General features: G+C 43.8%; 1 protein-coding gene across 7 annotated transcripts in view; it reads right to left on the reverse strand.

Moving 5' to 3' along the window:
* ppp1r9a (protein phosphatase 1, regulatory subunit 9A) overlaps nt 1-21772 on the reverse strand; it is a 129012-nt gene that overhangs the window by 100574 nt on the left and 6666 nt on the right. For all 7 annotated transcript variants that reach the window (XM_045709835.2, XM_045709837.2, XM_045709836.2 and 4 more), the window contains exon 2: nt 18362-19959. In XM_045709835.2, coding sequence (XP_045565791.2) covers nt 18362-19798 — 1437 coding nt within the window. In that variant the 5' untranslated portion in view covers nt 19799-19959. The remainder of the gene's footprint in view (nt 1-18361; nt 19960-21772) is intronic.

Consider the following 21772-nt stretch of genomic DNA (forward strand, 5'->3'; position numbering starts at 1 on the left):
GATGGCTGTTTAACAGTCTGATGGCCTTGAGATAGAAGCTGTTTTTCAGTCTCTCGGTCCCAGCTTTGATGCACCTGTACTGATCTCGCCTTCTGGATGATAGGGGGGTGAACAGGCAGTGGCTCGGGTGGTTGCTGTCCTTGATTATCTTTTTGGCCTTCCTGTGACATCGAGTGGTGTAGGTGTCCTGGAGGGCAGGTAGTTTGCACCCGGTGATGCGTTGTGCAGACCTCACTACCCTCTGGAGAGCCTTACGGTTATGGGCGGAGCAGCTGCCGTACCAGGCGGTGATACAGCCCGACAGGATGCTCTCGATTGTGCATCTGTAAAAGTTTGTGAGTGTTTTTGGTGACAAGCCGAATTTCTTCAGCCTCCTGAGGTTGAAGAGGCGCTGCTGCTCCTTCTTCACCACGTTGTCTGTGTGGGTGGACCATTTCAGTTCGTCCGTAATGTGTACGCCGAGGAACTTAAAACTCTCCATCCTCTCCACTACTGTCCCATCAATGTAGATAGGGGGGTGCTCCCTCTGCTGTTTCCTGAAGTCCACGATCATCTCCTTTGTTTTGTTGACATTGAGTGTGGGGTTATTTTCCTGACACCACACTCCGAGGGCCCTCACCTCCTCCCTGTAGGCCGTCTCGTCGTTGGTAATCAAGCCTACCACTGTAGTGTCGTCTGCAAACTTGATGATTGAGTTGGAGGCGTGCATGGCCACGCAGTCGTGGGTGAACAGGGAGTACAGGAGAGGGCTGAGAACGAACCCTTGTGGGGACCCAGTATTGAGGATCTGCGGGGTGGAGATGTTGTTACCTACCCTCACCACCTGGGGGCAGCCCGTCAGGAAGTCCAGGACCCAGTTGCACAGGGCGGGGTCGAGACCCAGGGTCTCAAGCTTAATGACGAGCTTGGAGGGTACTATGGTGTTAAATGCTGAGCTGTAATCGATGAACAGCATTCTTACATAGGTATTCCTCTTGTCCAGATGGGTTAGGGCAGTGTGCAGTGTGATGGCGATTGCGTCGTCTGTGGACCTATTGGGGCGGTAAGCAAATTGGAGTGGGTCTAGGGTGTCAGGTAGGGTGGTGGTGATATGGGCCTTGACTAGTCTCTCAAAGCACTTCATGATGACGGAAGTGAGTGCTACAGGGCGGTAGTCATTTAGCTCAGTTACCTTGGCTTTCTTGAAAACAGGAACAATGGTGGCCCTCTTGAAGCATGTGGGGACAGCAGACTGGGATAAGGATTGATTGAATATGTCTGTAAACACACCAGCCAGCTGGTCTGCGCATGCTCTGAGGACGCGGCCGGGGATGCCGTCTGGGCCTGCAGCCTTGTGAGGGTTAACACGTTTAAATGTTTTACTCACGTTGGCTACAGTGAAGGAGAGCCAACAGGTTTTGGTAGCGGGCCGTGTCAGTGGCACTGTATTGTCCTCAAAGCGAGCAAAAAAGTTGTTTAGTCTGTCTGGGAGCAAGGCATCGTGAGCCGTGACGGGGCTGGTTTTTCTTTTGTAGTCCGTGATTGACTGTAGACCCTGCCACATACCTCTCATGTCTGAGCCGTTGAATTGCGACTCCACTTTGTCTCTGTACTGACACTTAGCTTGTTTGATTGCCTTGTGGAGGGAATAGCTACACTGTTTGTATTCGGTCATGTTTCTGGTCACCTTGCCCTGATTAAAAGCAGTGGTTCGCGCGTTCAGTTTTGCGCGAATGCTGCCATCAATCCACGGTTTCTGGTTGGGGAATGTTTTAATAGACGCTGGGGGTACAACATCACTGATGCACTTGTTAATAAACTCGCACACCAAATCAGCGTATTCGTCAATGTTGTTGTTCGCCGCAATGCGGAACATATCCCAGTCCACGTGATCGAAGCAATCTTGAAGCGTGGAATCCGATTGGTTGGACCAGCGTTGAACAGACCTGAGCGCGGGAGCTTCCTGTTTTAGTTTCTGTCTATAGGCTGGGAGCAACAAAATGGAGTCGTGGTCAGCTTTTCCGAAGGGAGGGCGGGGGAGGGCCTTATATGCGTCGCAGAAGTTAGAATAACAGTGGTCTAGGGTTTTGCCCACCCTGGTAGCACAATCGATATGCTGATAGAATTTGGGGAGCCTTGTTTTCAGATTAGCCTTGTTAAAATCCCCGGCTACATTAAATGCAGCCTCAGGATATGTGGTTTCTAGTTTACATAGAGTCCAATGAAGTTCTTTCAGGGCCGTCGATGTGTCTGCTTGGGGGGGAATATACATGACTGGGATTATGATCGAAGAAAATTCTCTTGGTAGATAATGCGGTCGGCATTTGATTGTGAGGAATTCTAAGTCAGGTGAACAAAAGGACTTGAGTTCCTGTATGTTGTTATGATCACACCACGTCTCGTTAATCATAAGGCATACAACCCCGCCCTTCTTCTTACCAGAGACATGCTTGTTTCTGTCGGCACGATGCGTGAAGAAACCAGTTGGCTGTACCGACTCAGATAGTGTGTCTCGAGTGAGCCATGTTTCCGTGAAACAATGAACGTTACAGTCTCCGATGTCTCTCTGGAATGCTACCCTTGCTCGGATTTCGTCTACCTTGTTGTCAAGAGACTGGACATTGGCGAGTAGTATGCTCGGGAGCGGTGCGCTATGTGCCCATCTACGGAGCCTGACCAGAAGACCGCTCCGTCTGCCCCTTCTACGGCGCCATTGTTTTGGGTCGCCGGCTGGGATCCGATCCATTGTCCTGGGTGGTAGGCCAAACAGAGGATCCGCTTCTGGAAAGTCGTATTCCTGGTCGTAATGTTGGTGAGTTGACGTTTCTCTTTTATCCAATAGTTCCTCCCGACTGTATGTAATAAAACCTAAGATTACCTGGGGTAACAATGTAAGAAATAACACATAAAAAAAACAAAATACTGCATAGTTTCCTAGGAACACGAAGCGAGGCGGCCATCTCTGTCGGCGCCGAAGTATTCCCTACATAGTGCACTACTTTTGACCAGAGCCATATGGGACCTGGTCAAATGTAATGTACTATATAGGGAATAGGGTGCCATGTGGGACATATACATGGTGATCTTTAAGAACGGGCATCGGAAACAACATGAGGTGCTCTGCCTCTGTGAGAGGACGGTGATGTCACAGGCGGAGACGAGGGGCGACTGACATGGAACACTGTCCACGTCATCGACCAACAACCGACCTGGCAGGCAGCCTCCATAAGCACAGATCTCAGCTCAGGTTTCCTGGGACATTAAAAATTCAAGCCCAGAGGGTCGGGTGTCACCGAAACAATAACACCGCCACATGAATAATAGACAGACACAAACACACACAGTCTTGTACAGCTAAGCTTGTGGGGACACACAATTCAGTCCCATTCAAAACCCTATTTTCCCTAAGCTCTTAACCTTACCCTAACCCTAACCCATACTCTTACCCTCACCCTCACCCTCACCCTAACCCGTACTCTTACCCTAACCCCAACCCTAACTCCACTTGGTATGAATGGTAAAGAGTAGGATAAAGCATTGACTGTGGGAGTTAGTGAGGGCCTAATTAAGAGAGCCGGAGGGGCCACCGACACGAGGAGGAAGTTCAATAAAAAATGATGTATTTATTTGCTCAATCTGGTTTTGTCTTTTTTATATTGAATGTTATTATATTAAGCACTTCAACGTAACACTTATCTTTGTAGAACTTAATCCTTCATCCCTTGGTGGGATTTCCACTTATGAATTTACTTTAGGTCTCTGCATATAAATACTTTGGTGTATGGTTAGATGATAGGCTTTCTTTTAAAAAACATGTTACTGAATTGGGAAAAAAGCTCAAATTCAAGATAGGGTTCCTTTATACAGAAACAGGGCTTGTCTGTCCTCCGTAAACAGAAAACAAATTGTGCAGGCTACTTTTCTGTCCGTTTTAGATTATGGTGATATTATCTATATGCATGCATCGGCAAACACATTAAAACCACTGGATGCTATTTACCATTGTGCACTCAGGTTTATCACGGGTGATAGTTACAAAACTCATCACTGTATCCTATATCAACATGTGGGTTGGGCCTCTCTATCTGTGAGGCGAGAGCAACATGCTCTCTTGTTTATTTATAAAGCACTTCTTTTAAAACTACCTCCATATATATCATCATTCATTTCCTCTAGATATACTAATTTTAAAACCAGATCAAAGATGTGGATTACATTAGAGACTCCTGCGGTCTCCACAGAGTTGGGTTGGACTGCCTTTAGTTCCTTTGCACCTTATTTATGGAACAAACTGCAGATCCAACTTAAGTTAGACACTCTGGTGTCCCTTGCCCATTTCAAAAATGTTATGGAGGATCAATATGATGTTGTCTGTGATTGTTTCTGTTGAATTGTGTCTTTGTTTTGTATGTTTGAAATGTTCTTGTCTGTATGCCTAAAACTGTACATGTCAACATGTTTACACAAGGCACAGCCGTAAAAGAGATCCAGGTCTCAGTCTGTTTTCCCTGTTAAAATAAAGATTTGAAAAAAAAAAAAAATCTTATTTCATTATTTATCTATTCATTTATTGGTCCAGTTTGCATGTTTTATTATGATTTTATTATATAAATGTTGTTTTAAAAATAAATGTTTTTTACCCTCAGCACTTTATCAACAATTGTCTTCCTCATGTTGTTGAACTGTCATGGGTGAACCCTCGGAGTTCTCGGCCTTTCATGTTCTCTCACCCTCTCCAGACCGGTCTGATGTACAATATAGAAACAGGGCAGAAAGTTGCGATAGGCCTGTGCAACCCAAGGTTTGATACCAGCATAAACAGAAACCCTCTTAAACCTAACCCTAACATTAACCTTAAACATAACCCTAACCTTAACCCAAAAACCTAACCCTAAAACTAATCCTAGCTCCTAACCCTAACCCTAAAACTAACCCTAGCTCCTAACCCTAACCCTAAAACTAACCCTAGCTCCTAACCCTAAAACTAAAACTAACCCTAGCTCCTAACCCTAACCCTAAAACTAACCCTAGCTCCTAACCCTAACATTAACCTTAAACATAACCCTAACCTTAACCCAAAAACCTAACCCTAAAACTAACCCTAGCTCCTAACCCTAACCCTAAAACTAACCCTAGCTCCTAACCCTAACCCTAAAACTAACCCTAGCTCCTAACCCTAACCCTAAAATAACAATAAACCTAATTCTTAGACTAATTCTAACTTTAACCCTAAACACCCTAGAAATAGCATTTTACCTTGTAGGAACCAACAAAATGTCTCCAGTTGGTCCATTTTTGTTTTGTTTAAAGACGTCCACAAACACACACACACACAGTTATTGTCACTATCACAAGTATCATAGAGGTGAGAGAGAGAAGAGACAAATTCTTCAAGACCAGATTTCAGTTCCCTTAAAGATGACCTCTGTTCAGGAAACGTAGACCCCACAGTGATAGTCTGCGTTTGAAATGGCACTAGATTTGGCTGGCTGAACCGTGCTCTATACAGGAAATAGGGTGCCATTTGCAGACGCAGGCTGTGTGGCTGGGCTGTCCAAAAGTAGTCCACTACAGTATAGGTGTCATTTGGGACACAATGGGTATTCTGGAAGCGTCTGACGCTCAAGCCAATGGAGCAGTGTATTTATTGGGCTTCATTGTGCAAAATGCCATTTCATTATGAAACTCTCTGCCTCATGGAACCCTGTTCAGTCTCATTACAGCCCAACACAGATTACAGAATTATCAGGCTGATGGGGAGGGAGTCATGCTGCTGCTTCACTGAGCTCAGTCAAAGGGAAGCGGAGAGATGGAGGGAGTAGACATAGAGAGAGAGAGAGAGAGAGAGAGAGAGAGGAGAGAGAGAGAGAGAGAGAGAGAGGGAAATGGAGATGGAAAGATAGAGAGAGAGTAGACAGAGAGAGAGTGATGGAGGAGTTTTTGTGAATAATATGACAGTTTGACTGAAGAGAGAAGTTCAGTGAAAGCGAATCATCATCGACTGACCAACGTACTGTCAGTATGGGATGGTTTTGTTTACACATAACCACTATCAAAAAGAAGGGAAAGCAACCTCTAAATCGTGTACAAATCAAATCCTCTGTCTCTCTCCCACTGAATATCAGCCTCTTCCGGAACCTGAGGACCATTCCTATAGCCTGGTCCAGATGTGCTTTGGCCGATTAATCCTCTGACTATCTCTGATAGTCTAAATTGTTGGCTAAAGCACAAACAGATCTGTAGCCATTCTAGAGCACCTAATCCTTTCAGTTAAGGGTTAGGCTGGCTACAGGCCATCTCATTCCAGTCCAATACCAAAGGTGCCATTTTAAGATCATAATGTCAGTTACTCGGACAGATGTTGAAGCTCCAATCATGTCGAGAGAGAACAAATACGAGGTTGTAAGACTCCAAATACAGACAGTACATTTCACTGTGGTGTCTCTCCATCCAAGCCTCAAGCCACGGTCGTCGTTAACACAGGCAACCTAAATGAGCTCTCCTACTGAGAAGTCTGCATGTGTAAAAGTGTGAGAGATCTTTAGAGGGAGCAGGAGAATGTGGGATGGCATTTAGTCTGTTGTTCAAGCATCACTGGGTCCATCTCTGTCCTCCCTGCTCCTCACCACATACCAGATGGCTCTGAAGGAAATAGCAGTACATGTACTGCCATCTCTCGGAGATATCAACTTCAGATAGAATTTAAGAAAAGTAACAACGCACTCACACACACACACAGAAAGACCCGCTTTCTGTCCAATTTCATCTGTCTGGCTATCTTCCTCTGAGGTAAAAAACAAAAACATCAACAACATACTAAATTGCAGTGGTGGAAAAATAACTAAATTGTCATACGTGAGTAAAAGTAAAGATACCTTTATAGAAAATTGAAAGTCACCCAGTAAAGTGAAAGTCACCCAGTAAAATACTACTTGAGTAAAAGTGCCAAAGTATTTGGTTTTAAATATACTTAAGTATCAAAAGTAAATGGAATTGCTAAAATGTACTTTAATATCAAAAGGATAGCAAGAGGCACTCTTCAACACTCAAACATAATTTACAAATTAAGCATTTGTGTTTAGTGAGTCCTCCAGATCAGAGGCAGTAGGGATGACCAGGGATGTTCTCTTGTAAAGTATGTGAATTGGACCATTTTCCTGTCCTGCTAAGCATTCAAAATATAACGAGTACTTTTGGGTGTCAGGGAAAATGTATGGAGTAAAAAGTACATTATTTTCTTTAGGAATGTAGTGAAGTAAAAGTAAACGTTGTCAAAAATATAAATAGTAAAGTAAAGTACAGATACCCCAAAAAACGACTTAAGTAGTACTTTAAAGTATTTGTACTTAAGTACTTTACACCACTGGTAAATTGTTACTCTGAGGTGAAAACACTGCAGTAATAGTGTTTGTTGTGGTACATACTGCAGTAATAGTATTTGTTTCATTACATACTGCAGTAATAGTGTTTGGTGAGGTACATACTGCAGTAATAGTGTTTGGTGTGGTACATACTGCAGTAATAGTGTTTGGAGCGGTACATACTTGTCACGTCCTGACCATAGTAAGAGGTTATTTTCTATGGTAAAGTAGGTCAGGGCGTGACAGGGGGTGTTTTGTGTTTTTCTATGTTTTGTATTTCTATGTTTAAGTTCTAGTTTTTCTATTTCTATGTTGTTGTTTTTTGGGTTGATCTCCAATTGGAGGCAGTTGGTCCTCGTTGTCTCTAATTGGAGATCATATTTAAGTAGGGGTGTTTCTTCCTGGGTTTTGTGGGTTATTATATTTTGAGTAGTGTTTGTTTCTCTCTGCGTCACGGTTTGTTGTTTGTCGATTGAGTTATTTATGTACTGCAAAGTTTCACGGATTTAATAAAAATGTGGAACTACAACCACGTTGCACTTTGGTCCCCTCTCTACGACAACAGTGACAATACTGCAGTAATAGTGTTTGGTGAGGTACATACTGCAGTAATAGTGTTTGGTGCGGTACATACTGCAGTAATAGTGTTTGGTCCGGTACATACTGCAGTAATAGTGTTTGGTGCGGTACATGCTGCAGTAATAGTGTTTAGTGTGGTACATACTGCAGTAATAGTGTTTGTTGCAGTACATACTGCAGTAATAGTGTTTGGTGAGGTACATACTGCAGTAATAGTGTTTGGTGCGGTACATACTGCAGTAATAGTCTATGGTGAGGTACATACCGCAGTAATAGTCTTTGGTGCGGTACATACTGCAGTAATAGTGTTTGTGCGTTACATACTGCAGTAATAGTGTTTGGTGCGGTACATACTGCAGTAATAGTGTTTGGTGCGGTACATACTGCAGTAATAGTGTTTGGTGCGGTACATACTGCAGTAATAGTCTTTGGTGCGGTACATACTGCAGTAATAGTCTTTGGTGCGGTACATACTGCAGTAATAGTGTTTGGTGCGGTACATACTGCAGTAATAGTCTTTGGTGCGGTACATACTGCAGTAATAGTGTTTGGTCCGGTACATACTGCAGTAATAGTGTTTGGTGCGGTACATACTGCAGTAATAGTGTTTGGTGCGGTACCTACTGCAGTAATAGTGTTTGGTGCGGTACATACTGCAGTAATAGTGTTTGGTCCGGTACATACTGCAGTAATAGTGTTTGGTCCGGTACATACTGCAGTAATAGTGTTTGGTCCGGTACATACTGCAGTAATAGTGTTTGGTCCGGTACATACTGCAGTACGGGTGGATGATGCTTTGCACAGACCACCTCTATGCCTGGGGGATAATCTGTGAAGAGGTCATATCAGGCCTAGCTAAAATAGCAAGTGCATCCCAAATGTCACCTTATTCCCTATTTAGTGCACTTCTTTTATTTCTGAGCCATAGTGCTCTGGTCAAAAGTAGTGCACTACATAGGGAATAAGATGCCATTTGGGACACAACCCTTGACTAAACTGGTGAACTCTATTCTCCATTATGGGGAACTAAATCACTCAAATTCCGATTTATAACATCATTCAATACAACATTAACGTAATACAATACCACTTTGTTAATCACCTCCACATCCAGACTGTAAAGCCAACAGAGACAGATTGACTAAGCATTTTCACCAACCGGACATTCCTAGCTCTGGTCCTATCGTGCGATGACCACAATGAGTTGCCTCTACGTTTGTAGAGGAACTTGCACTAACGCCCTGGACCACAGCTAGACAATCCCAACCTTATATAATATACTATATAATATAATATACATGCCATTAGAGCAGACACTTTTATTCAAAGCAACATTTTACCTATAGGTGGTCCCGAGTCAAATGAAAACAAAGGCAGAGTAAAACATCAAACTGTCATAACGCTGACTGTGCAATTAATTAATTCCCTCTCACTTAGAATAGAATAGGCCTCCTCTACACACTGATTTAATATGGCTTTGGTTCTTCTGGGATTTATTACAGTAGCCTAAACGGTGAGCAAAATACACTAACGGACAAAACGCTAGCCTCTTTGATGTAATGACAGAGTGCAGCACAGAGAGGGTACAACTATCACTTCAATGTTCATTCACTAACGCCTCACTGCCTACCAGTCAGTCCTTCACATGTGCTTCATTCCATTAGGAAATCAAGATGTCAGAGCTGAGGCAAAAACTACTTTTCAGCAGTAGACGCAAACGTTTCATTACAGCTGCTTTAAACTCCATTCAAGTAGTAGTGGGGAGGACGAGGAGGAGGAAAAGGGGGGACAGTTACAGGGAAGGAATGAGAGAAAGAAAGGGACTATGGAGGTATGGAGGGAGAGCTTCAGTCTCCATCCCCAGTGTCCTGCACAAGAGTGAGTATGATCGACCGGGTTTACATCGGGCTCTCTTACACACCACAAGACTGTGGTAACCCACCGAGCTAAAGCCTCTGCAATAGCTTGGGGAACTAACATAAGTCTCTAGGTCAATAAAGAGGAGTGGAGGGGAAGGGAGAGTTCCTGTTTGGATCACCAGGATCCTGAACAAGAGTAAAGGACCTTTAGATCAGAATAGACAGTTGCTAAGGATAACGTTGAAAATCCCTTACTGCAAAGACACACTGTACTGTAGATACTGTACTGTAGACACTGTACTGTAGATACTGAACTGTAGATACTGTACTGTAGATACTGTAGACACTGTACTGTAGATACTGTACTGTAGATACTGTACTGTAGACACTGTACTGTAGACACTGTACTGTAGATACTGTACTGTAGACACTGTACTGTAGACACTGTACTGTAGACACTGTACTGTAGATACTGTACTGTAGATACTGTACTGTAGACACTGTACTGTAGACACTGTACTGTAGATACTGTACTGTAGATACTGTACTGTAGATACTGAACTGTAGATACTGTACTGTAGACACTGTACTGTAGATACTGAACTGTAGATACTGTACTGTAGACACTGTACTGTAGATACTGTACTGTAGATACTGTAGACACTGTACTGTAGATACTGTACTGTAGATACTGTACTGTAGACACTGTACTGTAGATACTGTACTGTAGACACTGTACTGTAGATACTGTACTGTAGATACTGTACTGTAGACACTGTACTGTAGATACTGTACTGTAGACACTGTACTGTAGCACGTACTGTAGACACTGTACTGTAGATACTGTACTGTAGATACTGAACTGTAGACACTGTACTGTAGACACTGTACTGTAGACACTGTACTGTAGATACTGTAGACACTGTACTGTAGATACTGTAGACACTGTACTGTAGATACTGTACTGTAGATACTGCACTGTAGATACTGTACTGTAGACACTGTACTGTAGATACTGAACTGTAGACACTGTACTGTAGATACTGTACTGTAGACACTGTACTGTAGATACTGAACTGTAGACACTGTACTGTAGACACTGTACTGTAGACACTGTACTGTAGATACTGTAGACACTGTACTGTAGATACTGTACTGTAGACACTCTACTGTAGACACTGTACTGTAGATACTGTACTGTAGATACTGTAGACACTGTACTGTAGATACTGTACTGTAGATACTGTACTGTAGACACTCTACTGTAGACACTGTACTGTAGATACTGTACTGTAGACACTGTACTGTAGATACTGTACTGTAGACACTGTACTGTAGACACTGTACTGTAGATACTGTACTGTAGACACTGTACTGTAGATACTGTAGACACTGTACTGTAGATACTGTACTGTAGACACTCTACTGTAGACACTGTACTGTAGATACTGTACTGTAGATACTGTAGACACTGTACTGTAGATACTGTACTGTAGATACTGTAGACACTGTACTGTAGATACTGTACTGTAGACACTGTACTGTAGATACTGTACTGTAGACACTGTACTGTAGACAATGTACTGTAGACACTGTAGATACTGTACTGTAGACACTGTACTGTAGACACTGTAGATACTGTACTGTAGGTACTGTACTGTAGACAATGTACTGTAGACATTGTATTGTAGATACTGTACTGTAGACACTCTACTGTAGACATTGTACTGTAGATACCGTACTGTAGACATGGTACTGTAGACACTGTACTGTAGACACTGTACTGTAGACACTGTACTGTAGATACTGTACTGTAGACGCTGTACTGTAGACACTGTACTGTAGGCATTGTACTGTAGGTACTGTACTGTAGACACTGTACTGTAGATACTGTACTGTAGACACTGTACTGTAGATACTGTACTATAGACACTGTACTGTAGACAATGTACTGTAGACACTGTAGATACTGTACTGTAGACACTGTACTGTAGACACTGTACTGTAGGTACAGTAGATACTGTAGATACAGTAGATACTCGAGATACTGTACTGTAGATACTGTAGATACTGTACTGTAGATACAGTAGATACTGTAGATACTGTACAGTAGATACTGTAGATACAGTAGATACTTTAGATACTGTACTGTAGATACTGTAGATACTGTACTGTAGATACAGTAGATACTGTAGATACTGTACAGTAGATACTGTAGATACTGTACTGTAGATGCAGTATATACTGTAGATACTGTAGATAATGTAGACACTGTAGATACTGTACTGTAGATACTGTACTGTAGATACTGTACAGTAGACACTGTACAGTAGATACTGTAGATACTGTACTGTAGATGCAGTATATACTGTAGATACTGTAGATACTGTACTGTAGATACAGTAGATACTGTAGATACTGTACTGTAGATACAGTAGATACTGTAGATACTGTACTGTAGATACAGTAGATACTTTAGATACTGTAATGTAGATACTATAGATACTGTACTGTAGATACTGTAGATACTTTAGATACTGTACTGTAGATACTGTAGATACTGTACTGTAGATACTGTAGATACTGTACTGTAGATACAGTAGATACTGTACTGTAGATACTGTAGATACTGTAGATACAGTAGATACTGTACTGTAGATACTGTAGATACTGTAGATACAGTAGATACTGTAGATACTGTACAGTAGATACTGTACTGTAGATCTCTGCGTATGTTTTCTGCTATTCTCCAGAAAAGACTAAGAGTGAGCTACACATATCAAAGTATCCTAAAGCATCCCATTTATTATGTTCTGGAGTCACCATTCCTATATGATATGATCTGTGACTTCAGAACATGATAGCTACTGTAGAGAGCAGTCAGTACACTGCAGCAAGCAGCATGTACCTGTAGCCAACCAGCATGGATGTGGGTGTGGCCATACCACAGGATGTGGGTGTGGCCATACATATGTCGGATCTTAATTTGAGCCAGTTTGCAACAGGAAATGTAAATTATTATTTGGATTATAATTAATTGACTTTTTTGATACATTTTTCATAAAGGAAAATCAGGTCTGAAATATCAAAGTGGAAATTACAAACTTCAGAAGCCTTTTTAAACCTCAAATACACTACAAGTTTAAAATGTCCTGCATTGCAGGAAAGTTCTCCTGTAACAGGGTGACTAAATGAAGATCCTACATCGGTATGTGTCAGACCCAGACCCTCCAGGTCTGCCTCTGCCTCAGACCAGCCCAGTAGAGTCCCTCCACACTGGGACACTCTCTTACAGATGAGTGGGTGTATGGAGATCATACTGTAACTAGTGAGAGGAAAACATCTCATCTGGTGCCTAAATATACTGCTCAAAAAAATAAAGGGATCACTTAAACAACACAATGTAACTCCAAGTCAGTCACACTTCTGTGAAATCAAACTGTCCACTTAGGAAGCAACACTGATTGACAATCAATTTCACATGCTGTTGTGCAAATGGAATAGACAACAGGTGGAAATGATAGGCAATAAGCAAGACACCCCCAATAAAGGAGTGGTTCTGCAGGTGGTGACCACAGACCACTTCTCAGTTCCTATGCTTCCTGGCTGATGTTTTGGTCACTTTTGAATGCTGGCGGTGCTTTCACTCTAGTGGTAGCATGAGACGGAGTCTACAACTCACACAAGTGGCTCAGGTAGTGCAGCTCATCCAGGATGGCACATCAATGCGAGCTGTGGCAAGAAGGTTTGCTGTGTCTGTCAGCGTAGTGTCCAGAGCATGGAGGCGCTACCAGGAGACAGGCCAGTACATCAGGAGACATGGAGGAGGCCGTAGGAGGGCAACAACCCAGCAGCAGGACCGCTACCTCCGCCTTTGTGCAAGGAGGAGCAGGAAGAGCACTGCCAGAGCCCTGCAAAATGACCTCCAGCAGGCGCAAATGTGCATGTGTCTGCTCAAACGGTCAGAAACAGAATCCATGAGGGTGGTATGAGGGCCCGACGTCCACAGGTGGGGGTTGTGCTTACAGCCCAACACCGTGCAGACGTTTGGCATTTGCCAGAGAACACCAAGATTGGCAAATTCGCCACTGGCGCCCTGTGCTCTTCACAGATGAAAGCAGGTTCACACTGAGCAAGTGACAGACGTGACAGTCTGGAGAAGCCATGGAGAACGTTCTGCTGCCTGCAACATCCTCCAGCAGGACCGGTTTGGCGGTGGGTCAGTCATGGTGTGGGGTGGCATTTCTTTGGGGGGACGCACAGCCCTCCATGTGCTCGCCAGAGGTTGCCTGACTGCCATTAGGTACCGAGATGAGATCCTCAGACCCCTTGTGAGACCATATGCTGGTGCGGTTGGCCCTGGGTTCCTCCTAATGCAAGACAATGCTAGACCTCATGTGGCTGGAGTGTGTTAGCAGTTCCTGCAAGAGGAAGGCATTGATGCTATGGACTGGCCCGCCCGTTCCCCAGACCTGAATCCAATTGAGCACATCTGGGACATCATGTCTCGCTCCATCCACCAACACCACGTTGCACCACAGACTGTCCAGGAGTTGGTGGATGCTTTAGTCCAGGTCTGGGAGGAGATCCCTCAAGAGACCATCCGCCACCTCATCAGGAGCATGCCCAGGCGTTGTAGGGAGGTCATACAGGCACGTGGAGGCCACACACACTACTGAGCCTCATTTTGACTTGTTTTAAGGACATTACATCAAAGTTGGATCAGCCTGTAGTGTGGTTTTCCACTTTAATTTTGAGTGTGACTCCAAATCCAGACCTCCATGGGTTGATAAATTGGATTTCCATTGATTATTTTTGTGTGATTTTGTTGTCAGCACATTCAACTATGTGAAGAAAAAAGTATTTAATAAGATTATTTCTTTCATTCAGATCTAGGATGTGTTGTTTAAGTGTTCCCTTTATTTTTTTGAGCAGTGTATATACAATAAAAATCTAGTTAATCATGCATTCTGTTTGTATAGAGCAGTATACCGTCATAAACTGATCTAACAGGCATCTGTGTGCATCCATGCAGAAACGAATAAACAAAGTGTGTTTATATCAGCAGTTGCCACTTTCCCCATGCAGGCAGCAGCCTCCAATAAGATTTCTAGATTCAGAAGCCGGGATGTCAAAATAGATTTATCCGCTTTGAGAGGCACTAAGACATATTACAAAAAAAACGTTAAGACTAACTGACTACATGTTTTCTTTTCAATGTTGTTCAAGGGTCAAGCCGATCTCGTGCGGGGTCAGCCCAAGTGAAGGCTCAAGCTCAGGGACAAATATCTCTGTCTCTTTCACAAGTTGGAACAAAAGACAGAACGCTGATTGTTCGCAATGTGCCCAGAGGAGCGAGAGAAGGGAAAAAACACTGCAAACAGCCAAGACCTTCTGTAGGAAAACAGCTCCCTGGAGCTGCTAAGCATTTCAACTGTACGCGCACACACACCTACAGATAACCCAACCTAAAAAGGGACTGGAGAGCATTCTGAGTTCATAAAAGCTGTCTTGCAATAATAACCTCTTAATTCTTAGGAAGCAGCCCTGCTAGTCTATAGACTATATTAATAGGAGAGGTGGGACCAAACGTTTGGACTTTTAACACAATATTCAGTAAATGTTTCATATTGTGATGGCCTGGTATGGTTAGTTTGCATTATTATAATACATTGCAGAATGGCATTGGGTAGCACGGCTGGCAGACCTATATATCAGGCTTATAATTAGCTGGCTTATCTGAGAATTAAAATTGAGCGTAGCATGGGGATCTGATCTGATTCTGGAATTCTAAGAATATGTTATACTTCACACGGAAAAGTTAACCTTACTGACCCTATCCTGTTCTATAACGGAAAAGCCACAGCACGTGTGTGTATGTGTATATGTGTGTGTGTGTGCATTAGTGTGTGTTTTCAGCATACGTGTGTGTGCATGCATGTGTGTGTGTGTTTGTGTGTGTGTGTGTTGGCTGCTCTAGCAATCCAACATGTCCTGTGTAATTGTAATTGTTCTGCTCTGTTACACCTTTTTTATAGGATGGAACCCAACGTGTGGAATGTTTGTGTTAGCTCTAATTCCACACACACTCCCTTCAAACACACATAGACACGCATGCACACACGCTATTGATCATTGTTTATGTTCATATCAGTTGCAATAACACAAGCAAGGAAGTCATTGTTTGCCGCAGTCAGCAGATCTCCAAGACCAAGCAAATAAAGTAACTGTAGCAATTTGATTCGAGACGCACCTCTTATAAACAGGATGTAATCCTTTGAAAACAGAACTGTAATAACATAAAGAGTTTTAGATATAATGAACAATCGGCTGAATTCATCTCACCTGCAATGGATAAATGTAACGCAAACGTTCCAAAAACATACATACATGCTTTATTCCTTAATATAATATCTGCCCAGGAATTGTACTGTTTGATATTCTCAGAAATGTACTTATTGTAGTATTTTAAGATAGATGCCCATGTGGGCAGATGATTATGGTCACCAGGAAAAATGGAGCGCTGTATCTTCAACCCCACACTAACCCCAGTAGTAATACTAATGCTAGCCTATATCGCCACCTCTTAATTACGCTCTTATCCAGAGCTACATACAGGAGGGTTAAGTGCCTTGCTCTTATCCAGAGCTACATACAGGAAGGTTAAGTGCCTTGCCTCTTATCCAGAGCTACATACAGGAGGGTTAAGTGCCTTGCTCTTATCCAGAGCTACATACAGGAGGGTTAAGTGCCTTGCTCTTATCCAGAGCTACATACAGGAGGGTTAAGTGCCTTGCTCTTATCCAGAGCTACATACAGGAGGGTTAAGTGCCTTGCTCTTATCCAGAGCTACATACAGGAGGGTTAAGTGCCTTGCTCAAGGGCGCATCAACAGATTTGTTCACCTAGTTGGCTCTGGGATTCGAACCCACAACATTTCAGTAACTGGCCCAACGTTCTTATCCGCTAGGCTACCTGCCACCCCTCATCTCCCACTGAACGTGACTCAGTAGGATGAGCACCTCACAATGTTACCCAATCCACACCATCTCACACCTGGAGACTAGGGACGCATTCATCAGGGTACATCTTAGCGAAACGTTTTTCAACGTAAAACCATAACAAGCGTTTCTTATTGGTCAAATTCAGTTAGCCCCTGCCCGCTTCAGCCACTTCGCTTCTGTTTTGTGGCTAGTGAACAAAACCCGGAACATTCATGAACTGACTGACTGACTCAGGTTAAAACACATCCAGGTCTCTGCCGGTGTGAAGACCAACTGGTCGCTGAGCCAGAATGATGCCAAACATACGGACCGCTGTTCATGCGCACATTACCCAGAAGGCAGCATTGTGACCCCAAACACCACGTCGCTACCAGACCCCTAGCCTTCATCTAGATAGTTATATAAGTCTATGGCTGCTACATTCTGCTAATCATTATCATCTTCATCATCATGTTCATCAGATAGGCATTGCTATAGTTGGTACTGTAGGTTGAGAAGTGTACTACTTTCAAAACAAATATCCAAATATTGAAGATAGCTGACTAATGGTATTACTGTATAGCTGACTAATGGTATTACTGTATAAATGTTGAAGGTACCTGACTAATGGTATTAATGTATAAATGTTGAAGGTACCTGACTAATGGTATTACTGTATAAATGTTGAAGGTACCTGACTAATGGTATTACTGTATAAACGTTGAAGATACCTGACTAATGGTATTACTGTATAAATGTTGAAGATACCTGACTAATGGTATTACTGTATAAATGTTGAAGGTACCTGACTAATGGTATTACTGTATAAATGTTGAAGGTACCTGACTAATGGCATTACTGTATAAATGTTGAAGATACCTGACTAATGCTATTACTGTATAAACGTTGAAGGTACCTGACTAATGGTATTACTGTATAAACGTTGAAGATACCTGACTAATGGTATTACTGTATAAACTGTTGAAGATACCTGACTAATGGTATTACTGTATAAATGTTGAAGGTACCTGACTAATGGTATTACTGTATAAACGTTGAAGATACCTGACTAATGGTATTACTGTATAAATGTTGAAGGTACCTGACTAATGGTATTACTGTATAAACGTTGAAGATACCTGACTAATGGTATTACTGTATAAACTGTTGAAGATACCTGACTAATGGTATTACTGTATAAATGTTGAAGGTACCTGACTAATGGTATTACTGTATAAATGTTGAAGGTACCTGACTAATGGTATTACTGTATAAATGTTGAAGGTACCTGACTAATGGTATTACTGTATAAATGTTGAAGGTACCTGACTAATGGTATTACTGTATAAATGGTATGTTAGGACATGAAGAGAGTCAGCTAAACTAAAGATTTTCTCATCATAATTATACAGTATGACCTGAAAAACATAAAATGTTAACAGATCAAAGATCATCTTCCCCTCCCCCAATCCTAACTTTAACCATTAGTGGGGGAAATACAAGATCACCATACATGGGCAACTTCCCCTTAAACCTGGAAATATTACCCGACACTGATGAGGTCAAGGGCCACAACATCAAAAAATGACAAGGGACTTACCATCATGGGTTTGGTGCTGAAGCGTAGTTTCCTCTTCTGAGGGATATCCTCCTTCTCTTCTTCTGGTAGACCAGGGATCTCAGTAAGATCATTCCCAGGGTCGTAGATGACATCATCGTCACCATAAAGGTCATCGTCAGGGTCAGTACAGCTCTCCCCCCAGCCCTGGTAGCACGCGTCCCCATCCGCGTTAAAAATCACCCTCTCGTTCCCACTGTATTCCTCATTGGGCTCTTCTGCCTGGTCCTCTGGAGAAACCCTGGGCCTGGAGGAAGCCTTCTCCATCTCCACCTCCTCCCCAAGGGCCTCTGCCTCATCTTGTGCTTCATCCTTGGCTGGGGTGGCTGGGGTAGCTGGGGTATCAGGGGTGTCCTCAGAAGTCTTGTCCCCGACAATGGTGTCAGTCGTGGGCTTTGAGTCCATGCAGACTCCCTCTGTCTCTCTGAAGGTTTCGGTTTCCTCCGCCTGTTTCTCATCACACGATCCGTTCACCTCGCCTCCGTTGGTGGTGGCCCTTACGGGATGTCTCTCTCTGTCCCTCTGTCCCAACTCCTCTGCTGTCTCCTCTCTCTCCTGGGGCTCCTCCTGTTGCTGGACGGGTTTTAGCTCCACTGCCTCTGACAGCGGGCTGGGGCTGAGGAGGTCCTCTGAGGACGAGGATATGGGTAATTTTCCCCCCACGCGAATCCTGCACCCTCCGCCAGGCACCGGGGACTGGCGCGAGTCGTCTTCGCTGACGTCGCTGTGCCGGTGGGAATTGTCAGGGGAGTATAGTGCCCGGCCTCGGTAGCCTCGCCGGAATGAACCCTCGCCCCCTCCTCCCCCTCCCTGTTGGTCGACGTTCTCAAACACAGCGCTCAGCTGGCTCACTGTGGGTGACTGGGCTTCCGTTCTGGAACACAGCGAGTCCAGGGAGTCTGTGCTGCCCCTGTTGGAGCGCGCCCCTCGCCAGTCGTCCAGGTGCTCAGAAGAACCCCTCTTCTCCCGACCGTAGGAGTAGACGGGTGACTCGGCGGCGTCGCGCGACTGCTGCTCAAACAGCCTCCTGGTCTCTATGACCTTTGACCCTGCACTGGTTCGGTCTGCTGTAGGGTGCTGCGTGAGCTTGATGACCGAGCCGTCCGCCTTGTTGATGAAGTTGGTGGGCTTGGTCATCTTCTGAGGCGACGGGTCTTCCCGCCTGGTGGCGGCGACGGTGCTCTCTGTGCCCTGCATCTGCATGAACATGTCCTTGATGCGGCTGACGTGTGCGCCATACTGTCGTCCTCTGCGCTGGGTGACCCGCTCAGGGTCCTTGAGCTGGGGCTCCTTGCCGTCCTGCCGGGACGGCTGGTCGAAAGCCTTCTTCAGGGCCTGGAACTCTGTCCTATAGGCGTTGCGGTGAGGGGAGGCACTCCGGAGAGTGGTCCTCTCCCCCGAGGCCTCCGTCTTCAGCATGATGGCGTCAGAGGCGAGGAGGCGGAGGGGATCTCAGCAGCATCGCTGGGCCTTCATCTCACATATATTACTGTAGCGATTACTGTAGCGTCCAGCGAGTGCCCTGCCTGTGTGATTATCACTGTGATTTGATTTCACACTTCATTTGGGGCAATGAACACCTGGGAGAGATAAGGAGATGCCTGTTAGATACAAGAGATACCAAGCAACCTGTCAAATTGTCAAGCGGTCGCTCCTCTTTTCAGTTCGCAGCAGCTAGCGACTGGAACGTGCTGAAAAAAACAGTCAAACTGGACAGTTTTATCTCCATCTCTTCATTCAAAGACTCAATCATGGACACTCTTACTGACAGTTGTATTGTTGTCTCTACCTTCTTGCCCTTTGTGCTGTTGTCTGTGCCCAATAATGTTTGTACCATGGTTTGTGCTTTTTGCCTTTTGGTAGGTCGTCATTGTAAATAAGAATTTGACTTGCCTAGTTAAATAAACATTAATAAAAAATAAAAATAGTGAGGTTTTACACTACAGCATGCTGGGGAGATCCATTGCAATTCAGCTTTCGAAAATGTCACGAACAACACCATTTCTATGAATCTGAAGTGAAAGTGCAAGCTAATCATAGACAACGCTTAGCACAAGACGTGCATTGAATATAAAAAGGTATTTGCCCTCTAAAAAGATCTGTTTAGAAAGTAGTGTGTTTACCCATATATCTAATCAATACACACTTCCTCACGTGGAAGATAAAACATGCACTGATCAATATGGGCGATGGAAATCATGTGTGGGCCACTTGTAGTTATAAACCGGGTGTTTCAAGTTTATAACAGCAATAAGGCACCTCGGGGGTTTGTGGTATATGGCCAATATACCATGGCTAAGGCCTGTATCCAGGCACTCCGCGTTGCGTCATGCATAAGAACAGCCCTTAGCCGTGGTATATTGGCCATATACCACACCCCTCGGGCCTTATTGCTTAATTAGAGACTAAACATTAAACATCTTGAACTCTGTTCAATACATTTACATGAATAGATGTGGCCTGGGAGGGCATAGGCCCACCCACTTGGGAGCCAGACACACCCACTTGGGAGCCAGGCCCAGCCAATCAGAATTCGTTTTTTCCCACAAAGGGGCTTTATTACAGACAGAAATACTCCTCCGTTTCATCAGCTGTCTGGTAGGCTGGTCTCAGACGATTCCGCAGGTGAAGAAGCCAGATTTGAGTTCCTTGGTTGGCGTGGTTACACGTGGTCTGCGGTTGTAAGGCCGGTTGGACGTACTGCCAAATACTCTAAAATGACGTTGGAGGTGGCTTATGGTAGAGAAATTAACATTTAATTTTCTGGCAACTGATCTGGTGGACATTCCTGCAGTCAGCATGCCAATTGCACTCTCCCTCAAAACTTGAGACATCTATGGCATTGTGTTGTGTTACAAAACTACACATTTTAGAGTGGCCTTTAATTGTCCCCAACACAAGGTGCACCTGTGTAATGATCATGCTGTTTAATCAGCTTCTTGATATGCCACACCTGTCAGGTGGAGAGATTATCTTGGCAAAGGAGAAATGCTCACTAATAGGGATGTAAACAAATGTGTGGGAAAAATGTGAGAGGAATAAGCTTAATGAGCGTATGGAACCTTTCTGGGATCTTTAATTTCAGTTCATGGGACCAACATGTTTGTTCAGTATAGTTTACTGCCACACCCACTGCCCCAGCCCGTAGCATTCTGCATGGTCATCACGATTAATACCAGGTCTGAAGGACAGTTCAGCTCATAAACACCCAGGCAGGCCAGATGGTTTTAGGGAAAGGATGCAAGGGGGAGTTGTTTTAACACCACAAATAACTGTGATATAATCCATTGATAAAAAATAATATTGTGGATTCCATTTGTTTACAATTATAAGTATGTATAGGCTACATAACGTACGGTTTATGTCATTTGAAAATGTCATTTTAATTTCATT

The sequence above is a fragment of the Salmo salar genome, chromosome 27, assembly GCF_965601325.2.
Source record: "Salmo salar chromosome 27, fSalSal1, whole genome shotgun sequence".
In the NCBI taxonomy this organism is placed as follows: Eukaryota; Metazoa; Chordata; class Actinopteri; order Salmoniformes; family Salmonidae; genus Salmo; species Salmo salar.